We start from the raw sequence: 12,282 nt of genomic DNA, 5'->3' as shown, positions 1-12,282 counted from the left end.
GACATCACTGGCTGCTCCCAGAAGGCTGCCCTCTGCTCCTGAGCACAGGCACTCTGAAGCTCTGGACCCCTTGGCAGAACTGAAGTAGAAGCAGAGTGAAGGCTGCTCCCAGGACCAGACCACCACCCCCAAGAGCCTGTAGGGGGTCTCAGGAGCCCAGCACAGGAGACTGAGACGACCCCCTGGAGCTCCCACCTCCTCTCCTCCACACAGGTAGCTCCCCTGCAGGCTTATTGTCTGCGCTGCCTCCCATGCCATGCCCACTTCTTTGTGCGCCCAAGCCCAGCTCCTCTCTTCTGTCTTTACAGCTTTCCCCCTCTCCAGCTCACCGTGCTGCCTCTCCACCTTGTGGGCACCTGTAGCTTTTCCAGACAAGTTAATATTATGTCGGGATTGTGTGGTGTATCTATTTGGGAATGAGGTTTTGGCTTGTGACTTGGGACAGGGTGATTTGAGGTGTGGAGATTCTTTCAGTTTGAATATTGAATCTGTGTTCCCACCACACAGCTCCTTAGAGGAGACAGAGTCTCAGGGTTTGGCTGACAATCTGAGCTCCTGCCCCTGCCCTAACCTCTCCTTTACCTCCCAGCTTGACTTGCCTCTCTCCATTTCTCTGGTGGCATTGACACAAATACGAAACGGGGTGGAAACAGAGAGGGAGAGAGAGAGAGCGTGCGCTCCCCTGCCCAGGATTACAAGCTGAAATTTTGGCTTCTGGAGAGGAACTGGCTTCTAAACCTTGAGTTTTACTCTCTGGGTGGCTCATAACTTATGGGAGCCCCAATGGGTTGGTCAGTTTTCTCTTTGGACAAACCTCTGCCTTCCCTCCCGATTTTCTGTAAAGGTGGGAGTTTATAGTTCTATCTGCCCAGTACATAAAGGCCAGTTTAGCTGCTGAAACTAAACAGTAGGCTCTGGAGTCCGTACTTTTTGTAATTTATTGTTTTTTTTCCTGTGCTGGTCTCCTCTCCCCAGTTGTAACAAAATCTCTTGGCTAGCAAACACCCTACCCCTTTTCTTTTCACTCTTTCCATCCCTAAAAACCAACAATGTGCTCAAGTCTAATACTCTTTTCAGTAAATGAGTGGGCAGACAAGATACCTGAGCAAAGATGGCATGGTTATTGCACGAAAGTTCTCTGCATAAGCAACTTCCCGGGGTGATCTCCAGTCTTGCCAGTGTTCCAGGCATGGAAGGAGGTAGTTTCCACTCCCTTTAATTGTTGGTGAAATTGGGAGTTACATGGTGGCTCGTGCATGTGTCCCTTTCTGATCAGAGACTGTCCCCTGGCCCCCTGCTCCTCACCCTTGGCCTTCAGTCAACGCTGGGCAAATGAGTGAATGAGCCCAATAAGGTGGTCTCAGAGGGACGCTTCAGAGTTAACAGGAACCAAGAGCCCTGCAGGTTAGAAGCTGCCAAGAGGTGCACCTTTTAGAGAAGCTAGCAGTTGGGTGTCATTCATCTCTACCTCATTGGGGGTAGAGCTGAGCCCTGCGGTTCCCCAGAGCTTCCTAGAAAATATGAGAAGCAGATGTGAGCCCTTGCCCTAAAGTGCTCTCAAGGAAACACCCAAGCTGGTGGTTTGGAGAACCTCACCCAGGACTGTCTGGAAGTAAAGGCAGCACCATGAACTAGCAGGCTCCGTGGTCTGGGGCTCGAGTGTGTTAGGCAGGGCTGGGAAGACTTAGGAGCCATCAGCAACAAGAGAGCTGCATAAGCATTTGAGAGGACCAGCCCTTCTTACCTTCTGACCTTTTTTAATGGATGTGTGGGAAATGGCAACCCACCACCCCCCACCCACCGCCGCCCACCCAGCCCTTTATCAGGGACACGCAGAATGAACTGGTGCTCAGCTGGCCCTGTGATGTTCAACACATAAGGGCTTTAATAAAGATAAGTCTATTTCTCCAGTTTTAGCAATATATCGGCACATTCTAGAAACCTGCCCCTCCATCATAAAACATTGCCAACAAAGGCCATTCCAAGCAAGAGACCTCACTCACGTAACCCCCTCTGGTTGCACACTCAGCTCCCCACATCAGAAAAGGAGCTTCAGGAACGAACTCCCTTCCCTAGCTTCTCAGTTGGCTTCCTGTCCTGGGAAGAGGGGGAGCCATGCCGCACGACGGTAAGGAGCTGGGAGGGGGTGGGAAGAACAGGCAGGGATGGCTCCTGAGAGTGGAGTATCTCAGGGCTTTGCTTCCACCACCGTGGTTCTGTCTGTCCTCGGCCAATGTTCTGGGGAAGCTCTTTCCAGTCACTCCGTGCCCCCTCCACACTGCTTCCTTGAGATCAGGAGAGGCAGCACGCATGGCCCGGGAGTGAAGACTCACCCGCAAAGCAGCTCCCAGAGAAAGGGGCATGTTTTGAGCGCTCTGGGGGCTCCTGGGAGAGGGAGGGAGAAGCTGGGTTGGGCGAGCAGCCTCCGTACAGGAGGGTGGGGGAGTGGGGAGAGGGGGTGTGTGGATGCCTCCTTCTCGTGCACAGGGATCAGCAGCGTGAATCAGCTCGGGGGGCTCTTTGTGAATGGCCGGCCCTTGCCTCTGGACACCCGGCAGCAGATGGTGCGTCTAGCAGACAGCGGGATGCGGCCCTGTGACATCTCACGGAGCCTTAAGGTAGTAACAGGGACCAGGAGCTGGGAGTGGGGGCCCCTCTGATGGCCAGAGTCTGTGGTTGCTGCTGCACACGCATGGGGCTACTTCTTGGAAGACTCTCTTGTAGGTTGGGAAGGGGAGTTTTAGGCCCCAAAGGTAGGCTGGGCTCTTAACGCCATGGCGAAGTCTCACTTTGCCTCGTAGTCTTCTGTCCATGCCTTACCTGTCCCTGCTTCTCACCTGACTCAGGTATCTAATGGCTGTGTGAGCAAGATCCTAGGGCGTTACTACCGCACAGGGCTCTTGGAACCCAAAGGCATTGGGGGAAGCAAGCCCCGTCTGGCCACACCCCCCGTGGTGGCTCGAATTGCGCAGCTGAAGGGTGAGCGTCCAGCTCTCTTTGCCTGGGAGATCCAACGCCAGCTCTGTGCTGAAGGGCTTTGCACGCAGGACAAGACTCCCAGTGTAAGTGCCCCTCCCTCCCTGCACCTGTGCTAGCCAGCAGGCTGTCTGGGGAGAATGGGGGTCCTCTCACCTGGCAGTGTGGGCATCCCAGGCTGGGGGGTGGCAGGCTTCTGGGCTTTTCTCACCCCTCAGGTTCTCTTCGGCAAAGTGGGGGTGGTGAGAGAGATGAAATGAAACAGGTGCAGGGAGAAATGTGCGGCTGGCCTTGGGAGCCCACGTGCGGGTGGAGGCAGAGGGAAGAAAGGATTTGGGAGGAAACATCCTCAGGATGCAACCCTGGGTCTGTGCACCTTTCCACTTGACACCCCAACACCCCCCAGGTCTCCTCCATCAACCGAGTCCTACGTGCACTGCAAGAGGATCAGAGACTTCCCTGGGCACAGCTCAGGTCACCAGGTGGGTCTTGGGGCTGTCTGTAGGGCTGGCAAAGCCAAATCCTCAGCATTCAAAATTCTCAAAGCCCTATCTTTTTTTTTTGGATCACCTTCCCTTACACCCTAAAAAGGATGGCGTACCAGGGAGGCTTATTCTCTCCGGGTGGAAGAAACTGAAGTTTAGGGAAGGGAATCAACCCAAGGGCCACCAGCTACTTGTTGGCAGGTCCTGGAACAGAACCTGGTCCTCTAGCCCCTAGGATTTTAGCACTGGGTATTCTACACCATCCCTCTGCCTCATTTCCCTGGGCACCCTCATATTCTGTGGGGTCAAGCACGTGCGGGCCAACCCTACTCCAGTTTCCCCTGCAAGCACTAAGTGTGTACCCCATCATGATATTAAACACATGTCCCACCCAGTGCCCCTGCAGTGACCTCCAAGGAACTGTGACTGCCCCACAAGCTCAGCTGTGCCTTTATTTTTTATTTTATTTTATTTTTTTGACAGGCAGAGTGGATAGTGAGAGAGAGAGACAGAGAGAAAGGTCTTCCTTTTGTCGTTGGTTCACCCTCTAATGGCCGCCATGGCTGGTGCGCTGCGGCCGGCACACCCCGCTGATCTCCTGGTCTCCCATGGGGTGCAGGGCCCAAGCACTTGGGCCATCCTCCACTGCCTTCCCGGGCCACAGCAGAGAGCTGGCCTGGAAGAGGGGCAAACGGGACAGAATCCGGCGCCCCGACCCCAACTAGAACCCGGTGTGCCGGCACCGCTAGGCGGAGGATTAGCCTAGTGAGCCGCGGTGCCGGCCCTGCTGTGCCTTTATACCTGTGCGGTGCTCTGGCCAATGTCCAAGGGACTCAGAGCCCCCCAACCCATCCAGAGGAATCTCTGCCACAGGACCTTGTCCTCTTTTGCAGCTGTTTTGGCTCCAGCTCCTCCCATTCCCCACCGAGGCTCTGAGGTTCCCCCGGGTCCCCACCCAGGGACTGGTCACCGGAATCGGACCATCTTCTCCCCAGGCCAAGCTGAGGCACTGGAGAAAGGTGCTGGATGGGGTGGACAGTGGAGCAGGGGGTCCTTGGTGTGACCTGGGTGCAGCGGCCCTGAGGCACTGAGACTTGGGGAGGCGGGTACAGCCTTTGAGTGACTCTGCCTTGGGGAGGAAGGTCATTAGGGTTGTAGCAGGTGGCAAGTCAGACCTGAGCGGGAGACCCATCCCCTGCTCCTCTCCCTGTGCCTAACCGTGTAAGCCTCCATCTCTATAGAGTTTCAGCGTGGCCAGTATCCTGATTCAGTGGCCCGTGGAAAGCTGGCTGCTGCTACCTCTCTGCCTGAGGACACAGTGAGGGTGAGTGGGTTCTGTGACACAAGGGGCACAAACCAGCAAGAGGAAGGGTCTGTCCCAGCCAGGGCTTCAGGTGCTGATACGGGGGATGGGGGGAAGAGAAGGTGGAAGCAGACTTTTGTGAGCGTAATTCCTTCCTTATTACCTTCTGCTGATTGCTCTGCTCTCTTCTCCACCTCAGATCTTTGAGTTGAGGAAGGAGACAGAGAGCCAGATCAGGGAAGGAGGATGTAAGGAAGGGTCTTCCTTTTGAGTCCAGGCCAGGAACACGGGGTGAGAGCAGCAAGCGCCAGGCATCAGAAAGCACAGCCAGGAACATGATCCCCATCCTCCCTTAGGTCTGGTTTTCCAACAGAAGAGCCAAGTGGCGACGGCAAGAGAAGCTCAAGTGGGAAATGCAGCTTCCAGGTGATTCCTCTGCATCCCCCGTCCATCTATCCAGCCACTCCTCTGTCCATCATCAACCAACCCATCTGCTCACATATATGTTCACTCACCCACACATCCACTCATTCATCTACCCACCCACCCTCCCATCCATCTATCTGTCCTCCCATCCACCCATCCACCCACCCACCCATCCATCCATCCACCCATCCACCCACAAACATTTACACAGCATCTCTCTCTGCCAGGCCTTGTGCTACATGCTGGGCACACAGATTGTCTTGCTCTTGAGGACTACACTATGCCCAGAACCAATAATCCTTCTTTCTCAAATTCTAAGATCCTGCCTGGGGACAGAGGGTAGAGTTTAGGGTTGTAATCTCCATCTTTCCCTACCTCCCACCAAGTTGCTTCTTCTCCTAGATTCCCTCTACATCTAACCTCCCTGTCTCTTGCCATGCTCCCATTGCCCCAGTCCCAAACCTCTAACTGGGTCAATTCTCACCTTGCAGGTGCTTCCCAGGGGCTGACTATCCCGAGGGTTTCCCCAGGAAGCATCTCTGCACAGGTACTTGGGAGGATTGGGAAGTTTGTCCATCTCCATTCTCTATATGGGTGGATAGTAGATCTCTCTGGAGTTTGGTGGGATACAGCCAGAGTGGCAGGTGACCTGGGGTGCCAGGTCTTTTAAATGGGAGGCATAACTGGAAGCTGAGGGTCTCCTCTTGGTTTTCGAGCAGTCACCTGGAAATGTGCCCATAGCACCCTTGCCTGCCCCAGAACCACTGGGTCCCTCCTGCTGTCAGCTGTGTTGTGGGACAGCACCCGACAGGTGTCAGAGTGACACTCCACCGCAAGCCTGTCTCAAGCCCTGCTGGGGTAAGAATTCACAGAAGTCCTCATTCCTGCAGGGTGTGGAGAGGGCCCACTGACTCCTTACAGGAAGACATGGATCTCCCCTTGGGGTCATCAAAGGATCTTTGATGTAGCTTTCCTCTGTGTTTGGCTCACAAGCTGGGGAGACTGGTACTCTATGAGGCTATAGTGTAGTGTATGGATAGCCATAGCAGGTAAAGAGGGTTTGAGTGTATATATTCAGGGTGGAGCACTGACGTCACAGCCCCTACCCTTCAGTGACTTTGAGGGGTGGGATGGGAGAGATAAGCCCAAGCTCTGCCCTCTTTGTCCCCACAGCTGAGTTCCCTGGATTCAGTACTGCTTTGCCTTCCTTGCCCTTCTTTCCATGTCTTGGTCTCCAGCCTTGGTCCCCTCAGGCTCTGCTGTGGGCCAGCTGCCCACCGCTGTAAGGCCTGGAGTGAGGCCAAGCCCAGAGTGGGGTGGGGTGAACCTCATCCTGCCCATTGTCCTTGCTGCCCTGCCCATGCAGATTGCTGCTCCTTCCTCATGCCTGTGGCCCCTTCCTCATCTATGGACCTTGGCTGGCCCTGCCTCAATGCCTCCCCTGTGCATCACCTGATTGGAGGGGCTGGAGAAGTGACACCCACTCGCTTCTCACCTTGGCCTTAGGAGGCCTCCACTTGGCAGTAATAAAAACATGTTTGTTTTAGCAGTAATTCCTGTCGTCAATCATTTTTCCATTGTGACTACCCACATATTTAAGTTATAAGCAGTTTAGCCCTATCATCTATATCTATCTATCATCAATCATGTCTGTCATCTAATCTGTGCATATTTCTGATCTATGTATCTAACTGAAGCATTTATCTAGAATGCATTTATCTAGCTATTCTCCATATACATTTATATATATATATATATATATTAGTCCAGTTTCCATTACTATAACAAAATAGCTGAACCTAGATACATATAGAGAAAAGAGGTGTACTTAACTCACTGTAGGCTAAAAGTCCAAGAATGGGTAGCCCCATTGATAAGTTAGTCTCATGTTAGATGGTATCACGATGGCAGACATGGGTGAAAGATGGAAAGAGCACACAACACAGCAGAAAGCTGGAGAGTGTAGGGGCAAGGACAGAACTTCCACTAGGGGCTGGCATTGTTCTGCAGTGGATTGAGTCACTGTCTGTGCCACTAGCATCCCATATTGGAGTACTGGTTTGAGTCTACGCTGCATTACTTCAGATCCAGCTTCCTGTTAGTGTATTTTGGAAGGCAGCAGAAGATGGCCCAAGTACTTGAGTTTCTGCCATCCACATGGGAGACCCAGGTGGGGTTCTGGGCTCCTGGCTTTGGCCTGGTCCTGACCTGGCCCACCTACAGTGGTTGTGGCCGTTGGGGTGTAAATCAGTGGATTGAAGAATGCTTTCTGTCTCTGTCTCTCCTTTTCTTTCTGGTACTCTGCCTTTCAAGTGAATTAAATAAATCTCTTTTTTGAAAGAATTCCTGATAGGTCCTACCTCTTAAAAATCTCACTACCTCTTAACATTGCCATGCTATTGACCAAACTTCCAACATGTGAACCCTCCAAGGGACATACTCAAATCATATCCAAACCATGGCCACATATATGCATGCATGTATGTATGTATGTAATTTTCATCTACCTATCATCTATCTGTCATCTATCTATCTATCTATCTATCTATCATCTATCTCTATCGATCATCTATGTCTATCATCTATCATCTACCTACCTATATCTATCTATCATCTGTCTAATCTATCATCCACCTACCTTATCTATCTAGTTACCTATTTCTACCTTGTGCTTGGGTTCTTGTATACCCACAAATATGCATCTACATGCACACACATGCACATGCTCACACACTGATATTTCATTATGACACCTCACTCCTCAGTCCTCCAGCAGGCATCTCCAAAAACTAAGGAACAAAATCACAGCATGATATCTACATCTAGGGAAATTTACTATAATTCCATAATGTGACAAAATAAACATTATTTCCTTAATTGCTTATCAGGGGGCTTCAAAAAGTTCATGAAGAACTCACATCTTTTAGCTCCATTTTTCACAAAACTTATTTTTAAAAAATATTTTTTTTTATTTGAAGGGGAGAGAGAGAGAGAGAGCTTCCATCTGTTGAATCACTTCCAAAATGCCTGCAACAACCTGGACTGGGCCAGGCTCAAGCCAGGAGACAGGAACTCCATCCGGGTCTCCCATGTGGGTGACAGAAGCAGAAGCAGAGGCAGAGGCAGAGGCAGAGGCAGGACTCAATCCCAGGCACTCTGACATGCATTGCAAGCTTCCCAGGTGGTAGTTTAAATCACTGCACCATGCTTGCCCAAACTTTTGAAGGCCCCTTGTATGTATGCTTTTTAAAGATTTATTTATTTATTTGAAAGTCAGAGTCGTGGTAGGGAGACTCATAGAGAAAGAGAGAGAGAGACAGAGAGATCTTCCATCTGTTGATTCACTCCCCCACCCCGCAATGCCTGCAACAGCCTAGACTGGGCTTGGCTGAAGTCAGGAGCCAGGAAATCCATCCTTGTCTCCCATATAGGTGGCAGGAACACAAGTACTTGAGCCCTCTTCTGTTGCCTTCCCAGATGCATTAGCAAGAAGCTGAATTGGAAGAAAAGCAGCCAGGACTGCAACTGGTCCTCCAATGCCAGATTGTCATAGGTGGTGGCTTAACCTGCTGCACCACAATGCTGGCCTCTTCTTCTATGTGTTTTTTGTCATAGTAACAGAGAGAGTGGAAATGCCGTTTATTGTATTTCACTTTTCCATTTAGAGACGCACCAAAGGGCTTGTTTGCTTGATTCTTCTTGGCATTAAGTTCCACATCTTCTCAACTCTGTCCCCCTGAAGAGAAAGTTTAAGGCCCTCCTGGGACATCTTGGAATGTGGGGAAAGAGAAGAAAATGAGGAAAATGAGGTGAAGTATGGAGTATTTTGAAAATAGGCAGGACTCATTCCTCCAAATCCTTTCCCTTTTGATGGGCAGGGGAGGGATACTTATGGTGCAAAGAGGACTGGGGATGGAGGAGTGGGGAAGTGTTTGTTTTTACCTCTCATGTGGGACAGGTATTTACACAGAAATTGTACTTCAGGAGGTCCCTTATTATCAGATGATCCAGGCATGTGCTGTCCAGTAAGTACCCACCAATAACACGTGGCTATTTAAATGTAATTAAATAAAATGAGCAATTTAGCTCCTCACTCGCACTAGCCACATATCAAATGCCCTGTAGTCAGTGACACACAGATCATGGCTGCCATATTAGATTTAAAATATATTTATTTATTTGAAAATCAGAGTTACACAGAGAGAGAAGGAGACGCAGAGAGAGAGAAAGAGAGAGGTCTTCCATCCACTAGTTCACTCCCCATTGGCCACATGGCTGGAGCTGCGCCAATCTGAAGCCAGCGGCCAGGAGCTTCTTTCAGGTCTCCCATGCGGTTGCAGGTGCCCAAGGACCTGGGCCATCTTCCACTGCTTTCCCATGCCATAGCAGAGAGCTGGATCAGAAGTGGAGCAGCCGGGACTTGAACTGGTGCCCATGTGGGATGCTGGCACTGCAGGCAGTGGCTTTACATGCTACGCCACAGTGCCAGCCTCGAGATTATGTTAGGAGGTGTGTGGGGGCTGGTTTAAATAATGGAGAGTCAGAAATGAGAAAATTATTCTCTTTCCAGATTACTTTCAATTCCGATTGCTTCAAGGAAAAAGTTTCATTTTGGTTCTAGTCTTTAGTGTCTCTCTAACAGTTGTTAATCTTTCTTACGAAAGAGAAAGGGAGTTTCAGGCTTTGAGCTTTGGGCAGGAAGGGAATTCTAGGATTTGATAACATCATTGTGTTCCAGTGAATTTATTTTTATAGTCACTTTCTATTTATGGCAAGTGGTTTTGGTTTTTTCCATTTTATGATAGTGATAAAAATATACCTTTTAAAGTAAATGTCTATAAGCGTCTAAGTCAATAAAAACATTAATAGGGCAGATAGTTGGTAAAGGCTGGAATCATGAAGACGGTGCAAGAATGATAGACATTTTGGAAGTTACTCCTTTAAAAAAAGATTTATTTTATTTATCAGAAAGGCAGATGACAGAGGGAGAGGGAGAAGCAGAGAAAGAGACCTTCCATTTGCTGGCTCACTCCCCCAAATGGCTGCACCAGCCAGAGATGCGCCAGGCTGAAGCCAGGATCCAGGAACTCCACCTGGGTCTCCCACATGGGTGGCTGAGGCCCAAGTACCTGAGACATCTCCCACAGCTTTCCAGGCACATTAGCAAGGAGCTGAACTGGAAGCAGAGCAACCCGGTCTCAAACAGGTGCTTTACTATGGATGCCGGTGTTTCACGCAGCAGCTTAACCCTCTGCACAATGATGCCCTGCACTTCATGCTTTGATGCAAGGAATATTGACCACTGGAGTCAGAAGATTTGAGGCATTGGCTAGCTCTGTGGGAATTGATCATGAGCAACTGATCATTGCCAAGTGACCTTGAACAAATCACTCCAGCTCTCCATAAGAGGTGAGAAATCATGGCAGAAGTGCTGTCCTGCCTACCTCGCTGGATCAAAGGAAATGACAGAGGAGATGAGAGGGTGGACCACACAGGAAGAAGGTATTATAACTATTACCCTGTACCCATAGGGTTACAAATCCTGCAAGTGACCAAAAGGACACCTAAAATCACATCCTGACTCTGAATCCTTCAGGGTGAGGATGGCTCCCATGGGGTCACTGGGAAAAGTTCACTGCCTCTGGGTGGCAGAGGGGAAGATGAGCTGAAAACTGGATCTCAGCTGTCTCCTTTCTCCTGGTTGCATGTAGAGGGCCTGCAGCCTCCGTCCCCACCCTCATGCAGACCCCCTTTCTGTCCGGAGTCAGATGCACACAGGCTCTTTGGGTGGCCCATTATGTTGTATTTTTGCTTGAAACAGGTGTTTTGCTAAACTGGGTAGGAAAAGTTGTGTAACAGATATTCTTCTCTTGGATCTTGACTCCGGGGTTCCCGTTCCATTTAGGGCAGTAGTCTTTCTTGGAGGATTTGTATTTTGGAAGGTGGTACCCCATTGACCTGTGGGAAGAAGAAGGAACAGAAGAAACCTTCAGCAATCAACTGAGATTGTGGGCTGATCTCTGGCTTTTAGAACACCAGGGAAAATCCTATGGGAAGTGATGGAATAAGATGATCAATGCTGGGCATATGTGGAGTTAATTTATAAAAATAATTTAAAAAAAAATTGAATCATTGGTGCAAAAAAATGTCCATTAGAGTCCCAAGGCAGAATGTGGTGGACAGGAAAGTTTACTAAGAGCTGGTGTTGGGTCGGGGAGGACCCCTGACAGGTGAGAATGTGCTGGGGGCTAGAATGTTAACCAAGGATCCCACACTGATGGGCTCAGTACTCTCCACTACCACCCTGCGAGATCAATACTGGATTCCCATTGACTCACAAGAAACAGGCTTTGGCTTCGGTTGGTCAAGGTCAAACAACAAATTTAACAACCTGAGTTTCGAGGTGAGCTCTTCACCACTGCAACACACTGCTACTAGCATGTCGGGCTCGAAAGGGAGCTGAGAAATTTAGCTCTACCCAAACTCTTCCTGGGGTAAGAAAATGGAGGCCTTTCATTTTCTAGTTCTCACTTTGGCTATCGTAAGAAAACTGGTAGAGGCCGGCACCACGGCTCACTTGGCTAATCTTTCACCTGCGGCACCAGCACCCCAGGTTCTAGTCCTAGTCGGGGCGCTGGATTCTGTCCCGGTTGCTCCTCTTCCAGTCCAGCTCTCTGCTGTGGCCCGGGAAGGCAGTGGAGGATGGCCCAAGTGCTTGGGTCCTGCACACGCATGGGAGAACAGGAGGAAGCACCTGGCTCCTGGCTTCAGATCAGCGTGGTGCGCCGGCCACAGTGTGCCGGCCGTAGCGGCCATTTAGGGGAGTGAACCAAAGGAAAAGGAAGACCTTTCTCTCTGTCTCTCTCACTGTCCACTCTGCCTATCAAAAAAAAAAAAAAGCTGGTAGAAAAATGGATAAACAGCCAACCTCTAATGAGGGCCTATATTTAGATTGAGATCATCCTTTAACCTTTGCAATACCTATTGGGTAGCTATCATTCCCACTTTATGGTTGGGAAACCTGAGGCCTTGAAATATTAAAGCAATTTCCCTAAGGTCATATAGCTGATAAGGCCCGAAGTTGACTAGCTT

At 50.2% G+C, this 12,282-nt stretch overlaps 1 protein-coding gene across 1 annotated transcript; it reads left to right on the top strand.

Annotated features, from left to right (window-relative positions):
• The first annotated feature begins 2,115 nt into the window (after nt 1–2,115).
• PAX4 (paired box 4) lies at nt 2,116–6,696 on the top strand. The gene is made up of 10 exons (XM_008258399.4): nt 2,116–2,128; nt 2,488–2,618; nt 2,847–3,062; nt 3,383–3,458; nt 4,355–4,480; nt 4,703–4,785; nt 5,121–5,190; nt 5,682–5,737; nt 5,907–6,048; nt 6,557–6,696. The coding sequence occupies exons 1-10, from the start codon at nt 2,116–2,118 to the stop codon at nt 6,694–6,696; spliced, it is 1,053 nt and encodes a 350-aa protein (XP_008256621.4).
• Nucleotides 6,697–12,282: the final 5,586 nt, after the last annotated feature.

This window comes from Oryctolagus cuniculus, chromosome 3 (assembly GCF_051225735.1).
Source record: "Oryctolagus cuniculus isolate XC-2025 breed Fujian yellow rabbit chromosome 3, ASM5122573v1, whole genome shotgun sequence".
In the NCBI taxonomy this organism is placed as follows: Eukaryota; Metazoa; Chordata; class Mammalia; order Lagomorpha; family Leporidae; genus Oryctolagus; species Oryctolagus cuniculus.
The sequence above is the reverse complement of the archived record's forward strand: the minus strand, read 5'-3'. Positions and strand labels throughout refer to the sequence as shown.

Bases quoted from the DNA above. Each gene is read 5' to 3' on its own strand.
- PAX4 (XM_008258399.4), top strand. The intron at 3,063-3,382 runs GTAAGTGCCCCT...AACACCCCCCAG, and splicing joins CGCAGGACAAGACTCCCAGT to GTCTCCTCCATCAACCGAGT. The intron at 5,738-5,906 runs GTACTTGGGAGG...TTGGTTTTCGAG, and splicing joins CAGGAAGCATCTCTGCACAG to CAGTCACCTGGAAATGTGCC.